General features: G+C 38.1%; 1 protein-coding gene across 6 annotated transcripts in view; it reads left to right on the forward strand.

The window, feature by feature from the left end:
- NLN (neurolysin) overlaps nt 1-19,720 on the forward strand; it is a 139,816-nt gene extending 120,096 nt beyond the window's left edge. For 2 of the 6 annotated variants that reach the window (XM_049864676.1, XM_049864684.1), the window contains 4 exons: nt 3,198-3,384; nt 3,699-3,827; nt 6,688-6,824; nt 17,874-19,720. In XM_049864676.1, coding sequence (XP_049720633.1) covers nt 3,198-3,384; nt 3,699-3,827; nt 6,688-6,824; nt 17,874-18,008 — 588 coding nt within the window. In that variant the 3' untranslated portion in view covers nt 18,009-19,720. Of the gene's footprint in view, nt 1-3,197; nt 3,385-3,698; nt 3,828-6,687; nt 6,825-11,613; nt 13,050-13,098; nt 14,264-17,873 lie in introns of those variants that run through there. The other 4 variants (XM_049864643.1, XM_049864662.1, XM_049864669.1 and 1 more) reach the window with 3 other exon arrangements.
- Nucleotides 19,721-22,255: the final 2,535 nt, after the last annotated feature.

Genomic DNA, 22,255 nt, shown 5'->3' on the forward strand with positions numbered 1-22,255 from the left:
GTCTCTTCTGCAAATGGCAATTGTACAGATGTTCGATGAATGACGTGAAGGTTACAAACCACTAGCCTGTTCTAGTGACTCCCCAGCTTGCTGCTCAAGAGTTTTTCTGACATCTGACTCAATAATTTACTGAACTTTCCTTTTTTTTTTTTTTTTTAACTCTTATTATTCTTTGCCCAGCACCTCAGTATAAGCCTTTTATATTTCCAGGGGTGTTTTAACTTCTGAGTATATTCTTTGTTTCTCTTTTCCTGTACCATTTTACTTCACCCTACTTACCAGCTAATTTGCAGCCCTGATTCCCACTAAAATGGTTTCTTATTTTAAGGTAAACACTTCTACCCAATTTGAGAGGTACGACTCAGGCTTTCTACAACCATGTTGTAGAAATGACTTACTTAAAGTTTAGTCTAAACCAAAACTTCACACACAAAAAGGGTATCGGTCTGTAATATTGTAATTTAACCCTTTAATTGATTTTTTGTTATGATCCACACAGTCGAATGCCTTTGCATAGTCAATTAAACACAGGTAAACATCCTTCTGGTATTCTCCGTTTTCAGCCAGGGTCCATCTGACATCAGCAATGATATCCCTGGTTCTACGTCCTCTTCTGAAACCAGCCTGAACTTCTGGCAGTTCCCTGTCAGTATACTGCTCCAGCCATTTTTGAATGATCTTCAGCAAAATTTTGCTTCCATGTGATATTAATGATATTGTTCTATAATTTCCACATTCCGTTGGATCACCTTTTTTGGGAATAGGCATAAATATGGACCTCTTCCAGTCAGTTGGCCAGGAAGCTCTCTTCCACATTTCTTGGCATAGACGAGTGAGCACCTCCAGCGCTGCATCTGTTTGTTGAAACATCTCAATTGATATTCCATCAATTCCTGGCGCCTTGTTTTTTGCCAGTGCCTTCAGAGCAGCTTGGACTTCTTCGTTCAATACCTGCAGTTCCTGATCATATGCCAACTCTTGAAATGGTTGAATATCAACTAATTCTTTTTGGTATAATGACTCTGTGTGTTCCTTCCATCTTCTTTTGATGCTTCCTGCGTCGTTTAATATTTTCCCCACAGGATCCTTCACTATTGCAACTCGAGACTTGAATTTTTTCTTCAGTTCTTTCAGATTGAGAAACGCTGAGCGTGTTCTTCCCTTTTGGTTTTCCATCTCCAGCTCTTTGCACATGTCATTATAATACTTTACTTTGTCTTCTCGAGAGGCCCTTTGAAATCTTCAGTTCTTTTACTTCATCAATTCTTCCTTTTGCTTTAGCTGCTTGATGCTCAAGAGCAAGTTTCAGAGTCTCCTCTGACATCCATCTTGGTCTTTTCTTTTTTTCCTCTGTTTTCAGTGACCTCTTGCTTTCTTCATGGATGATGTCCTTGATGTCATTCCACAACTTGTCTGGTCTTCGGTCACTAGTGTTCAATGCATCAAAACTATGGATAACACTGCGAAGAATGGAAATTCCAGAACACTTAATTGTGCTCACAAGAAACTTTTACATAGATCAAGAGGCAGTTGTTCAGACAGAACAAGGGGATACTGATTGGTTTAAAGTCAGGAAAGGTGTGCATCAGGGTTGTATTCTTTCACCGTACCTATTTAATCTGTATGCTGAACAAATAATACGAGAAGCTGGACTATATGAAGAAGAATGGGGCATCAGGATTGGAGGAAGACTCATTAACAACCTGCATTATGCAGATGACATAACCTTGCTTGCTGAAAGTGAAGAGGACTTGAAGCACTTAGTAATGAAGATCAAAGATCACAGCCTTCAGTATGGATTACACCTCAACATAAAGAAAACAAAAATCCTCACAACTGGACCAATGAGCAACATCATGATAAATGGAGAAAAGACTGAAGTTGTCAAGGATTTCATTTTACTTGGATCCACAATCAACAGCAATGGAAGCAGCAGTCAGGAAATTAAAAGACGCACTGCGTTGGGCAAATCTGCTGCAAAGGACCTCTTCAAAGTGTTGAAAAGCAAAGATGTCATCCTGAAGACTAAGGTGCTCCTGACTCAAGCCATGGTATTTTCAATCACATAATATGCATGTGAAAGCTGGACAATGAATAAGGAAGACCAAAGAAGAGTTGACGCCTTTGAATTGTGGCGTTGGCGAAAAATATTGGATATTCCATGGACTGCCAAAAGAACTAACAAATCTGTCTTGGAAGAAGTACAGCCAGAATGCTCCTTAGAAGCAAGGATGGCGAGACTGCGTCATACATACTTTGGACATGTGGTCAGGAGGGATTGTTCCCTGGAGAAGGACATCATGCTTGGCAGGGTACAGGGTCAGCAGAAAAGAGGAAGACCCTCAACGAGGTGGATTGACACAGTGGTTGCAACAATGAGCTCAAGCATGACAAGGATTATAAGGATGGCGCAGGACCGGGCAGTGTTTCGTTCTGTTGTGCATAGGGTCACTATGAGTCGGAACTGACTCGACAGCACCTAACAACAACAACAATTGATTTTTATTAAAACTGATTAGTTATGTGGAGTCCCTGGGTGGTACAAATGGTTAAGCACTTGGCTACCAACTGAAAGCATAGTGGTTCAAATCCACCCAGAGGTGCCTTAGAAGAAAGGCCTGGCTTTCTACTTCCAAAAGATCACAGCCACTGAAAATCCTATGGAGCATAGTTCCACTCTGAAACACATGATGTCGCCATGAGTCAGAATTGACTCAAGAACAACTGATGTGGTTTGAGTAGTTAAGCAGTAGAGTGCTGAGTGCCCCGAAAAGGCACTTACTAAGTAAACATAGTAAGCAAATGGAAGGGGCAGCTAAGGAGAAATTTTTTGTCTTAAATTATGGATCTTTTTGTTTCTAATGGAAAATTCTTTAGAAATACTTTTACTTTCAAAGCTTAAGAATTGTTTTAGCTTATGCTATATTTTTTCAGTTGTGATTTTCTCATGATTGCTCCAAGTTCGTCTGTGATTTAAAGGAATGAAATATTCCCTTAATATAGAGTGTTTGGGGATTATTTTTCATGCTGCTTGGCTGCTGTATTTTATTTTCATTTAAATTTGAGGTCTTTTTAACCCTTCATTCAAGGAACAATTGACCCTGCCTCTGATTTAAGTTTCAGTGAGTCTTAATTATAATTGATCACATATATAATTTTCATTCTGTACTTTAAAAAATACTATGTTTACTTTATAGACTGATTTTGCACGATTTAGTGGAACAAATGTGGAAACTGACTTTGTAGAGGTGCCATCACAAATGCTTGAAAATTGGGTATGGGACATTGATTCTCTCCGAAGACTGTCAAAACATTATAAAGATGGAAGTCCTATTACGGATGATCAGCTGGAAAAACTTGTTGCTTCTAAACTGGTCAACACAGGTATGACTTGAAATTTTAGAAAGGAAAATAAATTAGAACCACTTAATGCAGAATTGCTGACATGTTCATCTATAAAACTTATTTGTCCTTTCATAGTAATGGCACCCCAAGAGTGCTAATACCTTGGAATAGAGAACCCTGTGGTATTTTAAATCTGAATTTGAAATATTAAATTTAAGATTTTAAATCTTAAATAGAATGTCTTGCTCCCATTTTGTGATGAGTATTGCTGGAATCAGTTTTTGAAACCTATGATGTTAGAAAACACAATTCTCTCTTCTCTAAAACATGCCCAAATATTCTTATGTTACTAGGTCTTCTGACCCTACGCCAGATTGTTTTAAGCAAAGTTGATCAGTCTCTCCATACCAACGTATCACTGGATGCTGCGAGTGAATACGCCAAATACTGCACAGAAATTTTAGGTGTTTCAGCTACTCCTGGTATGTAAATACTAAGGTTTGGGTTTATTTTTCCTGTGAAGCATAGGGCATCCTCCTATTACTGCCACAGAAGGTGGAGTTTGGCCAATGGCTTACCTAATTTAATTTGTTTCTGATTTCTGTAATCAAGCCATGACTTTCAGATAAGCATACTATGTCCTTATGAGTTATCCTGCCAAATGTGCTTGAAAGAAAGGTGGGTCCAGCTTTGCAGCATTTTAGTGGTAATTAGGCATGCACAATTGGCCTCCACCCCAGAGCAGGGAGAGCCATTCACATTTGGTAACACCCACTTGGCTTCCCCTTCCCTATATGCACCATGAACTTCCCTATGATTTGAAAGAAAAAAGCCTTTTTAAGGAGAAGCACAAACTTCTACCTTGTTTCTAATTTTGAGATCAGTTCAGTCAGTTTGACTTGCAGTTTCTAAACTGAGATTCATTTTCATGTGTGTTTGTATTATCTGTATTTATGTATTTTAAACCCACATGCATGTAGTTGGGCGTGTCTATGTAGTTGGTAAGGAGAATTTTTTTTCACTAAGGAAATTGTTGTTAAAATGAATCAGCCACATTTGTACAGATAATAAAGATAAGAATGGTCAGTTGAATCAATCTAGTTTCTTCACTTCCTTTTATGATCTATTTATAGTGGACCATAGGGCAACTTTGTGCCTCAGGCCACTTTAGCTCCTTTTGAAAGTAGCCCTTGAGGTAGACTGGAGTCCCTGAGTTGTGCAAAAGATTAAGCACTGAACTACTAACCAGAAGGTTGGTGGTTTGTACCTACCTAAAGTTGGTGTGCCTCAGAAGACAGGCCTGGTGATCTGCTTCTGAAAGATCACAACCTTAAAAACCCAGTGGAGTGCAGTTCTACTTTGCAACATATGGGGTTGCCATGAGTCAAAATCAACTAAATGGCAACTGTTTTTTTTGTTTTTGTTTCTTTAGAGGAAGACTAAACTGGTAAAACCTTTTTAACTTTTCAAGTGAAGAGTTCTTTTTTAGTAATTATCAACCTAAGATAAGTGCCTTGCTGACACATTTTAGATATAAAGAGGTATGAAAAAGAATAGGGTTATATTAGAGCATTTGTAAGACACACGTATGTCTGAGGAAACCCTGGTGGCGTAGTGGTTAAGAACTACATCTGCTAACCAAAAGGTCAGCAGTTCAAATCCACCAGGCACTCCTTGGAAACTCTGTGGAGCAGTTCTACTCTGTCTTACAGGGTCGCTATGAGTTGGAATTGACTTGATGGCACAGGTTTGGTGTTTTTTGTTTTTTGTTTTGTATGTCTAAGGGACTTCCCAGTAATCATTCAAAAGCAGCTGAAGCAGTATATCGGCAGGGAACTACCAGAAATTCAAACCAAATTTAGAAGAGGATGTGGAACCAGGGATATCATTGCTGTTGTCAGATGGATCCTGGCTGAAAGCAAAGAATACCAGAAAGATGTTTACCTGTGTTTTATTGACTATGCAAAGGCATTTGACTTTGTGGATCATACCAAATTATGGATAACATTGCGGAGATTGGGAATTCCGAAACACTTAACCGTGCTCATGAGGAATCTGTACATGGATCAAGAGGCACTCAGTCGTTTGAACAGAATAAGGGGATACCGCATGGTTTAAGGTGAGGAAAGGTGTGCATCAGAGTAGTATCCTTTCACCATACCTATTCAGTGTGTATTCTGAGCAAATAATCTGAGAAGCTGGACTATATGAAGAAGAATGGAGCGTTAGGATTGTAGGAACACTTATTAACAACCTGCATTATGCAGATAACACAAGCTTGCTTGCTGGGAGTGAAGAGGACTTGAAGCACTTACTGATGAAGATCAAAGACCACAGACTTCAGTATGGATTACACTTCAACATAAAGAAAACAAAAATCCTCACAACTGGGCCAATAAGCAACATCATGATAAACGGAGAGGAGATTAAGGTTGTCAAGGATTTCATTTTACTTGTATCCACAATCAACAGCCTTGGAAGCAGCAGTCAAGAAATCAAAAGACCCCATTGCATTGGGCAAATTGGCTGCAAAAGATCTCTTTAAAGTGTTGAAAAGCAAGGATGTCACCTTGAGAATTGAGGTGCACCTGACTCAGGCCATGGTGTTTTCGATCACCTCATATGCATGTGAAAGCTGGACAATGAATAAGGAAGACCTACGAAGAATTGACTCCTTTGAATTGTGGTGTTGGAGAATATTGAATATACCATGGACTGCCAAAACAACGAACAAATCTGTCTTGGAAGAAGTACAGCCAGAATGCTCCTTAGCAGCAAGGATGGCAAGACTTCTCTCATGTATTTTGGACAGGTTATCAGGAGGGATCAGTCCCTGGAGAAGGACATCATGCTTGGTAAAGTACAGGGTCAGTGAAAAAGAGGAAGATCCTCAACGAGATGGATTGACATAGTGGCTACAACAATGGGTTCAAGCAAAGCAACAATTGTGAGGATGGCATAGGACCAGGCAGTGTTTCATTCTGTTGTGCATGGGGTCACTATGAGTTGGAGCCGACTCAAAGGCACCTAACAACAGCAACAGCAAGAGATAAGAAAGAACTGACTTCTGAAAATCTGAACTATTTGCTGGGTGTGGACAGCCTCTGAAACTATTGTTAGGCATTCCAGAGCTTAAGGCCAAAACCAGGTCTGAGGTTGAGCCACATAGGAGAGAAGTTGGTAAACATTTTTGCCAAAGGCATAACCCAGGGAGTACTAGAGGTGAGATCCTATCACTCTTTCCTCCCACAGCTGGACTCCTCATAGGGAGACCTTAGCTAGCTGATAACCTGATAATTAACACTTATCATCTCATTGATTGAAATGTCTGTTTCTTTAAAGGCACAAATATGCCAGCTACTTTTGGACATTTGGCAGGGGGATATGATGGTCAATACTATGGATATCTTTGGAGTGAAGTTTTTTCCGTGGACATGTTTTACAGCTGTTTTAAAAAAGAAGGGATAATGAATCCAGAGGTATTGTATTTGTTTCTCCTTTTGTTGGTATTGTAGTTGTTTCCTCTGCCTTTGACTCCTAGTATAAAATATTTATTACACCTAGATTTTAGAGTAAGAGTTTTGGTAACAGCTTTTAACTTTAAGGTCGTACAGTTTCTCAAATCATTATCCATCCTTATTAAGTTGCAGTGTTCAAGTGATTAATTCTGTAAGTTAAAAAAAAACTACTGCATTTTCTTGCTTATTAACATTCCAACATGTTACGTAATTAAAAATTCAAAGGTTTGTTTATGGATTTGGGCATTTATAGCTGCTAGTTTGGACATGTGCTGTACATTGTTTTAGTTTTATAGGACATTGAGTAAGAAAGGTAAACTCCTTCGTGATGTAAATGGTCTCCCTGTGTTTTGATATTCTCCACATGCTTTCTTTGTGTGTTTTCTGTGGGTGGCACCCTTCTTCTGTGGCTGGCATACCCCACCTACTGCAGTTTGTAACCTAAATGCCTTTAAAAGTAACTTAAACTGCTTCATTAACCCGAGCCACCCCTTTCCGTGTCCAGTGAATTGACTGCCAGGTGGCTGCCAGCCAAGCCTTCCTGAGTTACAGCCTCCAAACTCCACTGTCATTGAAGATTCAGCTGTCAGATTATTGCTAAGGTTGACACATTTTCTAGGGTGTTTTAAATTTCTGCTTCATTCAAAGATTAGAAGAACAAATTATCAAAATCAGGCTCTCCATTCTTTTTTCAGCCAGTTGATTTGTTCTCTAAACTTTACATTTCTGGATTGCATAGTGCCTTACACATATGCACTGAAATACACTACTGTAATTTAGACCACTAAAACCCCCCTCCAAAAAAAAATAAACACTCCCATGGTACCCACATTCTATACTCACAAGCCCCTTCAAGCCTTTCATCTCCCATCCCACCCACCCAGTCTGTTGGTCTGTTAGGTTCTTTTAAGCTTCATTTCATTTGCTGGCCAACCCATTTACAAAGGTCAACCATTGACTCTTGTTCTCACAAATACCTAATCTGCATGAACTTCAGTCAGTGCCCACCCCTGAATTCCTCCACCATCTCATTTAGAAATAGCACTGTTGGAATTTCAAGTGTTCTGGGAAATATTGAGTAACTCCGTTAATATGGCCCACTACACAGTCATTCTGTCCCACCTGAACTGGGCGTTCAGTGTTACTCTGTTGTCCTACTACATTTCTCTTATTGATTCCCTCCACTGATCTCTCCTCTTCAGTGAGAAAATTGAAATCATTGAGAAATGAGTACATTCACCTTTCTTTCTCTGTACTTCAGTACTTGTTACCTTCTCTCCTCCTGTCTCAGAGGAGATATCTTTGACACGAAGCCTTATTGTTCTGCAATCTTGTAAAAAAGCTTGTACTGACTCTAGTAGTCCCGGTGCTAATGTTCTTTTGATTTTGTTTTCACAGCCCTACTTCTTGATGTAAGAAAGAGTCTTTTTAATCTATTTCCTGGGTTTTGGCCCTGTCAATTGAGCTGGAACATCTCCCTCCAAAGTTCCCACTGATGGCCTAGTCCCTAACTCCAAAGGCCCTCAGTCTACCTTTATCTTATACCCCCTGCTTGGTATTCCTCTCCTTTTTTTCCACAACCCTTAGCTTTTTTTTTTTTTTTAGCAATCAAATTCCTTCCTTACTTCCCAGTAGTCCCTGTGCATCAACTGAGTCTGTGTGCTCCCTTAGATCTTTCCACCTTCACAAATTTACTGTTTCTATTCCTTCTACCTAGAATGTATTCCTCGCTTATCTGTGCCTCTCAAAATCCTACCATTCTTACCAGCCCTACTCAAATGCCACTCATTTATGAAGTCTGCCAGATTATCCAAGCCAAAAGTTATCTTTCCATTCCCTGAACAAAAGAGTGGACTTGGCCATGAGAATAGTTTTCAGTAAGCTTTTTCTTATGTCTGGACTGTCTAATGTAGCTATTATATGAAATGAAAAAATCAAGTTATAAAATGGTTTATACCATAGCATGTAAGTTTTGATTTGAAAACGTGTACTTAGAAAAAAGGACATCAAAATGTTGTCAGTGGTTATCTTTGGTTGGTAAGTTTGTGATGATTATTAAATTTCCTTCTGTGCTTTTTTGTGGAGCATTCTCCTAGTTCTCACATAGAACGTGGATTACTTTAGAAATCAGAAAACTAATGTTATAAATAGACAAAAAGTCTAACTGTATAGAGGTGCTATTATGACATCTTGGTGGCTCTTTTCATTAGTTGGTGAGGCTTCCTGGCATAAATGCTGCGTTCCCTTCCTAGGTTAAGCGTCCTCACTCACCTTTGCAGTGCTTCCACGCACCTGATCGCATCCCCAGGACACCTCCACCATTACCTCTTCTCTTCCAGCTGTCAAAGTAGGAACTTGATAGCCCAAAAGAAACAACTCCTGCTGTAATATTTCTATGTACTCGTTATTCTCAAGCTTTTTGCAGCCTGGTAGGTACCTCCAGACTCTTCTTGATTTAGACAGAGGGGCTAGTTCACCAAACTCTAAGCAGTAGTGAGGTGTAGGCTGCTACTGGGAGGCAACTTGAAGTTGCTTCCTTGTGATAATAAAAAGAATTTCCAGTTGTACTAAAATTTTGGATTCTAACGTGGTATATATTATTAGACATTATATGCCATGAAGCTGGCTTTAATCCCTTTCTTCTGGCTTCTTTTTTCTTTCATATCAAATACTACTCTGGAGTATCATGTCTTTTCTTGCTGTCCTTACTCTGACAGCAGTAGTGGACCTGGCTCAAGTGGCCATGGAGAATCCTTCCCTGTACCTGGCCTCCACCCCATCCCCCTCGCTGCAGTGGTAGATACAGCTTTTTAAGCTGCTATTTTTAAGCAACCAATTTCTTCCCTCTACACTGTACCATTTATTTATTTATTTTAAATTTTTATTTATACTTGCAAATGTTTGCTCTCAAATAACACCTGATTTACAAAATTCAGATACCCACTTTTTTAAAATTAATGCTTTGGAACAACAATCCTGTTCTACAAAAAGCTTAGATCTTTGTTACAGCTACATTGTGCAGTGTCTGTTCTGAGAACCATTTCACATCTTAGCAAGCAGAACTGGAAACTCCCTGGGAAAGCAGTTATAGAAAGAAGCAAATATAAGCCTACAGTCTTCTGGATACCAAATATAGTGGTAGAATATTTTGTGGCATGGCAAGCTTGTTTTCATTCTGTTTTGAGACCATTTATCAAAGAGAACTGGCAGCTTACCTATAAGTAACCTAAAAGTTTGCTACCTCTGGTTTTATCTGTAGTTTTTTTATGTTACCCTTCATAATAAATAGATATCACATCTTAACTGTTTAATTAGTTTAAATGTTACCTACAGTCTTTGTTCTTAGTAGAACATGGAGAAATTGTCTCATTATCAGACATATCTTTTACTTCTCTTGTTGTTCTCTTAAATAACTACACAAGGGAACTGGTTTGGATTAACACTTCTGCAGCAAGCTCTAGGAGCTCCTTAAGGCTATCTTTAAGATGACCAAATGTAGTTTCAAAATCCAGCAGCCAATCACAGGGTTGAAAGAATGGGGTACTTTAACTAGGGCCATTTCTTTTTATATGCAGCTTCGTTATGGGAAAGTTTTCTAAGAGGTAATAGACATTGTAGATTCAAAGGCAATTATATTTTTAAGCCAGAATTACCTTCCTCTTCTTTTGCATTTAGAAAAATTATTAAACTTTGTTTCTTCCATCAGTGAAGTAGAATTACATCTGAAGGGAATACCAAGAAAGTCAAGACAAATAAGTGTAACTATTATAGTTTAATCTTTAATGCCAAAAGAAGTAGTAAGATCTTACATGCAATAACAGACACAGAATCATGGTTTCATGTGAAAAAGGATAACCTGACAGAGAAAGTATAATACAAAGCCGAGAATTCCAGGGCTCTTCATACAGAATACTTGGCCCAATTGCTGCTTCAGTGTGTTGCTAAGGGGATAATATGAAATTTCCTCTCTTGATGGTGCTTACAGGTAGATTACCATAGCTTCTCTTCCACTTGAGAGCTTTATTCTTGATCTACCAGCCAACATTTTGGTGGTAGATCTGATTTTCTCTTAGATTTTGCCTTACTTAAGGGACAAAGGAAGGAAATGTGAAGGACTTCCAACCTACTCTTTGAATATTTTCAAGGCCAGAGCTTCTAAGTCTTGAATCCCAAACTGGAAGCAGTTTTTCTTTTGTGTTCTTACAAACCTTCTCTGTGTTTTTCTTAGAGCCCTCATAACCTGCCTTGTTAGTTGTCTGTTTCTTTATCTCCCCTACATATTATAAGACTCTTGAAACAGGAACTGTTTTATTCATCCGTGTGTTCTCTCCTATGCTTCCTAAGTGCTTAATTTCATTATTGTTGTTATATATTTTATATTTATATATATATATATACACACACACATACCTCTCTGAACCTCAACCGGAGTTCACCCATCTGCTTGCACTCCTCCACCTCCCTAATCATACTACCACCCAGGGTACTTTTCTTCTCTTGATTTCCCCCACCCAAATAAAGATCTGTTTATCCATCTCCCTCCACAAATTAGAACTCTGCGTAAGATTTCCAGAAAGCCTCTTCTAAGCACAGCCTTCCCCATGGTTGTCAAGTAATGATTCTTACCACTGTTCTTGTTTCCGTCTCCCCGACTACCAATGCCAGTCTTTGGCTGTCTCCCTCCTTTGTTGTTGTCAAAGGTATTCTTTCAAAAATCTTTTTTCCACCCACAATCTCCCCACCCTTATAGAAAACAAAGGGTGTGCTGTTGGGAAGAAGTTTACAGATGGACTATGGAAGGGAAGAGTTTCAAAGTCCAATTTTAAGGCATGCTGGTAAGCATCTTATGTGCCTGATTATCCTCTCCTGTCCCTGGGTGAATGTTCTGTGCCGTGATGCCTGTTACTTAGTGTGTGAAGGAGAAATTCTGGCTCCACTCCCCAAAGTCAGTCATAGCAGGGAGGAGGGAGGGTTGAAAGTCAGTGGGTGCTTGCATGTGCTTCTTCAGAGATGGGAGAGATAGTAGGAGACCCAATCTGTTTCCCATTTATTTATTCTCATTCCTAATAAATGATGAGCATCCTTCATTCAGATAATTGAGATTGCTATGAAAACATTGCGTCACATCCCCAAAAAACAAACCTGTTGCTATCAAGTCAATTCCTACTCATAGCAACCCTATAGGATGGAGTAGAACTCCCCCATAGGATTCCCGAGGCTATAAATCTTTACAGAAGCAGACTGTTGTCTTTTATAAAAGGTGCATATTCCTGGATAAAATGAGTTCTGTCTCTCCTATTTAATATTCCTACTGAATTATATTTCCTATTTCTAAATAGTCTCTTGGACTTTTCACTACCTTTATTAGGAGATGGAGTCCTGGTGGTGCAGTAGTTAAGAGCTTGGCTGCTAACCAAAAGGTTGGCAGTTCGAATCCACCAGCCACTTCTTGGAAACCTACGGGGTAGTTCTGCCCTGTCGTACAGGATTGCTATAAGTTGGAATCGACTTGATGGCAGTGGGTTTGGTTTATTAGGAAATAAAGCTAATTTTTAAGGAAATGCAAAACCAAGAATATATTTATTTACCTGAACTGTATACGAATAACTGAACTTGGGGGCAGTGCGAGAGGAGAAGGAATAAAAGGAGGGATAGATGACTACTGAGGCTTATTGAAAACCACTGTATGCCAGGTACTATAGTAGGGAGTGGACAGGTACTGAAATCATCTCCTCTAATCACCCATCAACTGAGTGAGGTAGGCATATTCTCATTTTACAAAAAGGAAACCAAGGCCCAAGGTCACATGGTTGAGGATGGAGCCAAGATTCAAACCTAGGCCTAACTCCAAAACTCCTCATCTTGAGGCATTAAAAAACTTAAGTGTTCGAAAAGACTTGCACAATTGCAAGAGGAAACATACTAATCTTCAAGGATTAAAAACCACAGAGGTAATATGATACTGATTTTTCCTCATAGGCTAGCTAATAGGAAATCTTATACTATATGCAGTGCCTCCTGAAGGATACTTTGAGCATGAAAAAGTTTAGTGGTTCTCTTAGTGCTTCTCTTCCTGCTTTCCTCACAGTTAAAATGTCTATTAGATAAACAAAACATGGCAAAGACTCCTTCCACTGGTGACATTATGTCTCCCAGACCGTGTTCTCTCACCCAGAGAGCTGGGTACCTTTCTAAAACACAAAAATTCACTTAATTTTTTTTTTTTTTTTAAAAGAAAAGCAAGATCCTGTTGCCAAAGTGACTCTTAAACTCTTCTCAAAACTTCACTGCAAAGGAAATGAAACTATTAAAAGACCATTGCTCCGTAATTCAGGAAATTGAATCAACTTGTTTGGAGCTTATAAGCAGAGGAAGACTTGAACTGCACTGAGCCACATATTGTGAGACTGCACAGTGCCCTGCTCTCACCTGACTTTACCATTTAGAGGAGCCGTGAGCTGTGCCTTCACAGCACCATGTAACTCCTCAAATGCTCGCCTTTCTTTACTACCTAAAATTACCATTCTGTCTACAAAAAGAGAATACTTTGTCAGATGGTGGGCTTGTAGGTGATTTTTTAACTTTTCTTTAGATTTCCATGAGTGCTCCTGTAGTATTTGTGGAATGAAAATGTCTTTATAATAGATAAAAGAATTCCATCTTGAGCATTAAGAATTTCTGCAGATAAATCTTCATTACTGAGATTGGACCATGGGGTACACGAGGGTTCGTTATATTGTTGTCTCTACTATGAATACATATTTTAAGGTTTCTATAATAAGCAGTATAAATATTTTTGTAATTCTGCAGATAAGTTTTGTTCACATTTTTTACGTTCTTCCTAAACCCAGAAAGCACCATCTTTCTTTGCCCTACCCACTAACTTACCACTGGTCAAATTTAGACCCATCGGGCAATGAAAGACAGACAGGGAAGGGAAGTGAATTGTGGTTGGGCTCAAGAGCTCTGATATACTACTTTTTAGAATAATAGCCATCACTCACATTTTAGAGTCTGAATTGCTATTGTAACAGGAATAAATGGCTGCAGACCAAGCAAGAAATGACATGTCATTATTTTTCTAAAGCAGATTAAATCTGGCTGTAAGCTATCATCACCAAGGTTTTCAGGAAGTCCAATAGCAGTGATTATAGACCCTTCTTTTTTAGGACTATTTACCCAAAACTTGTAAATAAGGCAACAGGATTACTGTGTGTCCTTTCGATGTCATACTAAAGCATTGTCTAACAAGCCACCTCAGGATCATCTTATGGTGTAGGCCCTAGACGTGTGCTGTCCAACATAGTAGCCACATGTGTGGATAGTAAGCATTTGAAATGTGGCTAGTGCGACTGAGGAACTAGACTGAGATGTGCTATAAGCATAAAAAATACACTAGATTTCAAAGACTTGCTATAGAAAATTACATCTCAAAAAAATTTTTTATTGATACATGTTGAAGTTATAATGTTGGAGATAAATTAGTTTAAATAAAATATTTGATTACAATTAATTTTACCTGTTCTTTTTTTTTTTTAATGCAACTATAAAATTTAAATTTATATGTATGGTCCACATTGTATTTCTATTGGACAGTGCTACTCTAGAGTCTGTGAGAGGGTAACTTTGACTAATTATTTACTCCTGATTAGGGTCCAGACTGAAGTTAGATGTTGGCCTGTAGATGACTGATAAGCTACACATGACTTTTGTTTCTAACTAAGAAATGACCCCAGAGATTTTGATTTTATCACCCTGTAGGACATCAGTTTTGTATCTCACTTAGAAGATTTCATTCATCCATGTTTTATTTTCCTTAACAGTTTGACTAGACCTATTTTTAAGATTGTACCAAGCAAAATCATTGTTATATGTTGAAAGATAACTATAGTCTCTAGAAATTATCTAGTCTCCTTGTAGTCAAAAAGACTTTTAGTCCCATTGATCAAATAACATAATGGATATAAATTTAAGAGTGCTACTCTGTGCACTTCTTAGTTTGTGTTTATTAAGAATTGTTCTTCACTGAATTCTCTTGCATCCCTCAGAGGACAATCAAAAGGAAGTGGAAATTAGTCACTGATATTGAATAACAACTGTTTTTGTTTCACTTTATCTGCCTCTGCATTTATATAAATAGAGGCAGAGGAACTATGATGTTTTAGACTTCAAGACCTCTGTCCCCACAGAAAACTTTACAGAGGTCCTCATTCCCATTACTGGGCCCACAAAAATGTCCTACCCTACACCATGGGACATGTCCTGTTCTCCTACTAGCATATACAGAGAAGAGGGTTCTTTTATGATCCCCTCATAAAACCATAGCAGAACCATTTGTTATGATTAATTGCCGTGGAGTTTGCCCCCAACTGATGGCAACTCCATGCACAACGGATCCCTGGTCCTGTGCCATTCCCATGACAGGTTGCAGATCTGACCATTGTAATCCATAGCATTTTGATTGGCTGATTTTCTCAAGTGGGCAGAAGTAGATCACCAGGCCTTTCTTCCTAGTCATACTTAGTCTGGGAGTTCCATTGGAACTTCTTCAGCAGCATAGCAATACACAGTTCTCTACTGACAGATGGGGAATCAGTACACATGAAGTGCATTGGTCAGGAATCAAACCCAGGTCTTCTGCGTGGAAGGTGAGAATTCTACCACTGATCACCACTGCTCCCATCAGCAGAAACACAGCAGAAGCCATTTTTTTAAATAACATTTTATTGTGTTTTCAACAAGAGTTTACACAGCACATTCGACAATTTCTACACAAATTGTCCAATGACACTAGTTACATTTTTCACTTTTCACAATGTGTCAACATTCTCTTTAATTGCATTCTGGTTGTTCCCTCTCCAGTACTGTAGTTGTCCTGCTCCCTTATCTTCTCATCTTAGCTTGTAGAAATTGTTGACCTTTTGGTCTCATATAGATGTTTTTTTAATTGAGCACTGTACTCACAAGTAATATCCTTTGTGTGTCTGTCTGTTGTTTTGCTAAAAAGTGATCTCAGGAGACAGTTTTGGTTCAAGGTTTAAAGAGTTTCTCAGAGCGATAGTCTTCAGGGAGTCCTCTAGTCTCAACTGCTCCACTAAATCTGGACTTTTTAAGAATTTGAGTTCTGTTCCACGTTTTTCTCCCATTCTATCAGGGTCCCTCAGTTGTGGCCCTTATAAGACCAGGCACCATCTAGGTCTTCTGGTCTCAAGGTACATGGTCCCATGGCTTGTGTGGGCTGTTAGCCCTGTAAACTAATTTCTTGTCTGAAACTTTTGTTTCCTTCTTTCTCTTTTGCACCTGAGGAGTAGAGACCAATCATATCTTAGATGGCTGCTCACAAGATTTTATGACTCCAGATGCTACTCTACTAGGATGCAGAACATGAACTTTGAGTTGCCAGTTGACTGAGTTGTTCCATGTGACTTAGGTCCTAAGCCTTCAAACCCAGATAACCAATCTCAAAAGGTGCTTGGTTATGTCTGAGAAGTCTCTGTAATTGTGTCCTCTATGAATATATATACATGCATACACATATTTGTGTGTACCTGTATATGCAGATACTTCTGTCTGTGCACACATATGTACACACCAGTACCTACCCATATACATGTATGCCTATACACCTACATATGTGAGCATATACTCATTTTTTATTTATTGTTGGTGCCAAATTATATATGTCGTATTCTTTAGCACAAACACCCTTTTCTCTTGTGTGCTTCTAAGTATCTACTCAGCTCGATGGCAATGGGTTTAGTTTTGGTTTATGATCTAGAGCGTGATTTCCCTTCCTTCCCCACACATCCTTGGTAAGCACCAATGGACATTGGTCTGTGTGTGTGTGTATATATATATGTATCCTTACCTTCTCATAAAAGAAGATCATAAAATGTATGTCCTTATGTGATTGACTTATTTCACTTAGCATTATGTCCTCCAGATCCATCCATGTCATAGCACGTTTCGTGGACTCATCATTGTTCTTTATGGTTGCATAGTGTTCCATTGTATGTATATACCATATTTTGCTTATCCATTTATCAGTTGAAGGCCACTTAGGCTGTTTCCATTTTTTTGCTATTGTGAATAATGTTGCAGTGAACATAGATGTGCGTATGTCTATCCAGGTCTCTTTTATTAAATCTCTAGGGTATATATATAGGTGAGAAATTGCTGGATCATAAAGTATTTCTATTTCTAGTTTTTAGAGAAAGCACCATACCATTTTCCATAGTGGTTATACCATTTTACAGTCCCACCAGCAATGGATAAGCATTCCAGTCTCTCTATATTCTCACCAATATTTGTTTTTCTTTTATCAGTCCCATTCTAGCTGTGGTGAGATGATATCTCATAGTTTTGATGTGGATTTCTCTAATGAGCATCTTTTCATGTGTATCTTGACCACTTGAATGTCCTCTTTGGTGAAGTGTCTGTTCATGTCCTTTGCCCATTTTTTAATTGGGTTGTTTGTCTTTTTATTGTTGAGTTTTGAAGTTTTCTATGTATTTTAGAGATTAGATCCTTATTGGTTATGTCATTTCCAAAGATTTTTTCCCAGTCTGTAAGTAGAAGCCATTTTGACAATAGCTGTACCATTGTTTCCAGGTTTACAGAAGCCCTGATTGTAGCATTTGTAACACTTGCTTTTCTAACCGTTTTGAAATTTTATTTGCGATGGAGCATCAAAAAGTAGTATGTTATACATTCCACTTGGTTAATTTTTGTTTGTCTATTTACTCAGATTATTAGCTCACTGCTGAGAATATAAGGAGATGTAAGAGAGGAAACGTAAGAAAGACCTGAGTTTTAAGCTCCAATTCTCTTAGCTAACAAAATAAATAAGTGAACAAACACTACAGAGCTGTAGTCTAGGTAAAAGAACATCCAGACAATGTAAAGCTGAAGTCGCTTTCTCTTTGCTCCTACTCCTTTATTTTTTTTTGCATCTAGAGATTTGGAAAATTCATGTAACCATGAATTATTAGGTATGTTTCATTTTATTAGGTTGGAATGAAATACAGAAACCTAATCCTGAAACCTGGGGGATCTCTGGACGGCATGGACATGCTCCAGAATTTCTTGAAACGTGAGCCAAACCAAAAAGCGTTCCTAATGAGTAGAGGCCTGCATGCTTCATAAACTGGGGATCTTTGGTAGCAGTCCATGTCTGGAGGACAAGTCGACATCACCATGTGTTACTGGTCTAGAAACTGAAGGGAGTTTGTGAATCAAAATTTAAATTTCTATTGACTTTGTTTTGTTTCTCAATTTTAAAAATGATACAGATGTAAATGGAATAACAAATACTGTGACCTAAGACCGCTAGAAAATAATTGTACTATAAAATTTCATTAAAATGGATTTGATTTCTTTTTATAAAAGTTTCATATGAATGTAATTTGGTTTTTTTACTATGATAATCTAGATAATGTAATGTAAGAGGGCTAAGAATTTTTAAATTGAATCATATACATTATATAATTTGATCCTTCTTGTATTTTGAAGTTTTGTACTTGGGATTTCTGAACTGATACATGAATCACTACATATTCCTCTGGTAAATACTTTCTTGGACCCTGCATCAAGTTTGATTTTCGTTCATACAGTACAGTGTGACCTCTTTGTCTGCACACCTTAGGGCCTGGGGAATATACCTCAGTAATGCATTTATCTTTGTCTATGAGGCCTTGTGATTTCCAACTTTCTGCCACACTTGAATTATGTGCCTCTGTTTAGGTTTGTCTTTTCTGTCTATAGCCCAGTCAGAAAGTAAGAAACAATTACGAGTTTTAACTGAACTGGCCTAATGTATAGAGCAAGTTTTATATTGTAGTAGAGGATTAGCCCATTCTCACTGCCATAATCAAGACTGTCGCTTTTTGAAATTTTTGCCAGATTAAAACACTAAAGCAAGTCCAAGGATATTTTTCTGTTTTTCCTTCTTAAATAAGTGATAGGGACTTTGCCTCTTTTACTGCCCCCCTCACCCAAACTGTCAGGTAGACATGTCACAAATGGCTATTTAGGGTGCCATAGGAAGAAAGCTCAGTTGAGGTACAGTACAAAGAGTTGTGAAACTCCAGAAGAGGAGTAGGTTCTGGACAGAAGTGTTTGAAGCCAGCTGTTGAGACCCCATGGGGAAGAGACTCTTCAGTAGCCTATTTTGTCTGGTGATTTTTTTTAAGTTAACCTTTGGATCGCTCTATAACTCTGTGTACTATAAGCCCAAGTTCAAATTTGCAGCGGACTAGTAAACTCACGGTACTTGTTTTTCCTCTAGGAATCGGTTCAAAACGGAAGCCAAGACAGGATAATCCAAAAACAAAGCAAACCAAGAAAAAAAAAACCTTTGAATGTATTTTGCATAGATCTTCTAGTCGCTTCCCAGTGTGTATCTGAGGTGTTATTTTACTGGCCAAGGACAAAATTAGAACCTTCCTATCCTTTTGTCCAAATAGACTTTGATTTTACTAAGAATTATTATGCTAAGTAATAAAATTATAGATAACAGGAAAAGTGAAGAGCTCTAGAGACTCAGAAGGAAATTCTAAGATTATTATTGCTAAACAAATACCTTAAACTTCCACATGAAATCTTACCTCTCTCCTGAGACAATTTGTCCAGGCCTTCTCTCCCCCACATTCAATTCAGTGTCAACTTCTTTGGTCCCTAAAGCTGTTTTTGTTGTCTTAGCAACCTGTAATCACTTTCTTGTATCTTCGTTTTTATTGTTGTTGTTTAGACTGTTCTGTTTCTAGTTTCAACGAAAACTCTCTTCAGCTTTTTCTATCACCCAATGTGTCACATCAACGATAACTTTATCATGTTAAATCCTAACTTATTTCACATGGAAAAATTAATAACTGCTGCACACAATAAAGCTACAGTATCATCCAAGAAAATGAACTCATATTTCTTTCATAATTTAATGTTAAAATCGAAATGCATATGAGAGCAAAAGCACTATGGCGTTCTTTTTATTTAGGGTCCATATCTAATATTTAAAATCTACCAAAGAACAGCAACAAAATTAAATTTTCACACAAAAAAGTATTCTTTAGCATAATTCAAAAGAACTTTTTTTTTTTAAAACCTTTTTGATAGTGGCCATCCATCTGCTTGCTTTTTTGTTTTGTTTTTTTCAATCAGAACATAGGTGTCATTGAGGCTTCCTGAATAGTGGATAGCTATAAAAATTGTAATTGGGCAAACTTCAGATATATGGACTGGGCCACATGTAATAATGTCTGTCTTGCTTAGTGATCCACACAGTTCATGCTTCAGGTCTTCAGGGTCTTGTTATTTTGCTAAGGGTAAGTTCTTAAACATCTTCTGCTAGTAATAATAAATCAGGCATGATTCCTAGAGGTTTAATTTTAAGATACTTCAGAGAAGAGAAAAAAAAGACCTGATGTTATGCTACCTAATACAGATTTTTTTCCCCCTCTAGTATAAATGTTGCATGTTTCCAAGATAAATAACAAAAACTATTGTTAAGCATGGAAACCCTGGTGGCGTAGTGGTTAAGTGCTACGGCTGCTAACCAAGAGGTTGGCAGTTCAAATCCACCAGGCACTCCTTGGAAACTCTATGGGGCAGTTCTACTCTGTCCTATAGGGTCACTATGAATTGGAATCAACTGGAAGGCAGTGGGTTTGGTTTTGTTCCGGATTATTAAGAGTTATTAACGCCAAAATTGTGCCTTTCAAAAAAAAAAAAAAAAAATTTTTTTTTTTTTAAAGCTAGTATGATTAAAGATGGATACCTGTAGCTCTTTAGACTTAACAAACTACATTGTATAAAAAACATTGTATAAGAGGTTAAAATTGAGAAAATAGCTTTTTAAAGAAAAATACTGATATGTTTTTGTACTTTTAAAAGCCTTAACAGAGAATGACTTAATTTTCTATTTTGCCCGTACCCTTTGTGTATGAATTAAAGGTACGTGGAGATTCTGCCCCCCCACTGGATTAGCTGGTTTATGTATGGCCATTTTTTTCTTTTTTTCTCATTCACAAGAAGAAATTTCCGTGCTCTGAGGAAATTGCAATAAAATACTAATCCCTCAAACCGGATTTAAGCTTAGTTAACTAAGCCCCAAACAGTGTTAAAAGAGAAACCCTATCTCTTTTGAATAGACGTAGAAACCAAACTGCTCTCTTCCCTTAAGACACCTATCTCTCATCTGAATTTGGATAGCCCCTCGCAATTGAATATGTCTTGTTTTATGAATATTTGGTGAGAATAAAAGCAAAAAAGACACACATTTTCATTTTCTTTGAAAAACAATGTCCAAAGTTAAATTTTCAGTTATCTTTAGTGGGGAAATTTTCATTGGAAGCAAATCCACCTAGTTAAGAGATAATCTAATATCAAGTTTACCAAGGTAAATGGTAAGAAGTTATCAAATGTAAATACTAGATCAAAATAGTCTTTCCCAACATACCCACAGAAACGGTATAATTAGAGGCTTTGTAAAAAAAAAAAAAAAAACTGTTAAAGACTGAGGCAATGAACACAACCTCTCCCACCCTCACCAGTGTGTGATTCTTGAGTTTTTATTTGGTTGGATTCACCTTGTCATTCCCTTTCCTGATAAAATAAAGGCCTGATGCATCTGAAATTAAGTCCCCGTTACTAACCTCTGACTTAACAGACAACTGGTACTTGCCCTTTAACGTTAGTAAATTTGCCCTTACTTTGAAACGATTGAACCAACCCCTAAAAATTCATCATCACAGTCACCTTCGCTTGCTGCACATGCAGCTTTTAAATCATTGGCTTCGAGCCTTTTCTTGCACTAAAAAAAAAAGAGCCCTTTGCCATCAAGTTGTTTCCAACTCATAACAACCCCAAAGGACAGAGTGGAACTGCCCCATAAGGTTTCCGAGGAGCAGCTGGTGGATACAAACTGCTAACATTTTGCCCTTAAGCACTGCACCACCATGACTCCAAAAAGAAAAGGTAAGGCTAAATAAGAACCTTATGCATGTGTTCCAACTTACCTGCAAATTCTTAAAGACACACTTAGGAACAGATCTCATTTGTAACCTGAGGACTACTTGTATTTATGTACAGGAAAAGGGAAGGGGTGAATCTAAAACAAGCTCTCTTGTTTCTGCTCACATGAGCTGGCACCACTCTAGCTGCTTATTTCATAAAGTCTGGAGGCTCACCTAAACTTTTACTCTCTTCATAAAACGTCTCTAGCATTAGTAATGGGAGAAGTTTGGAGGGCGGAGCCAGCATGGTGCTCTAGACAGTGATGAGAGAAGCTGTATGGCTAAGAGTGGTTTAAAGAAACAGTGTTCATTGAAACCAACAAGATACTCGACATCTTTATTGACATCTTTGTGGCTAAGATGGAGGATATGACTGGGTGATAG

The sequence above is a fragment of the Elephas maximus genome, chromosome 2 (genome assembly GCF_024166365.1).
Source record: "Elephas maximus indicus isolate mEleMax1 chromosome 2, mEleMax1 primary haplotype, whole genome shotgun sequence".
Taxonomy (NCBI): domain Eukaryota; kingdom Metazoa; phylum Chordata; class Mammalia; order Proboscidea; family Elephantidae; genus Elephas; species Elephas maximus.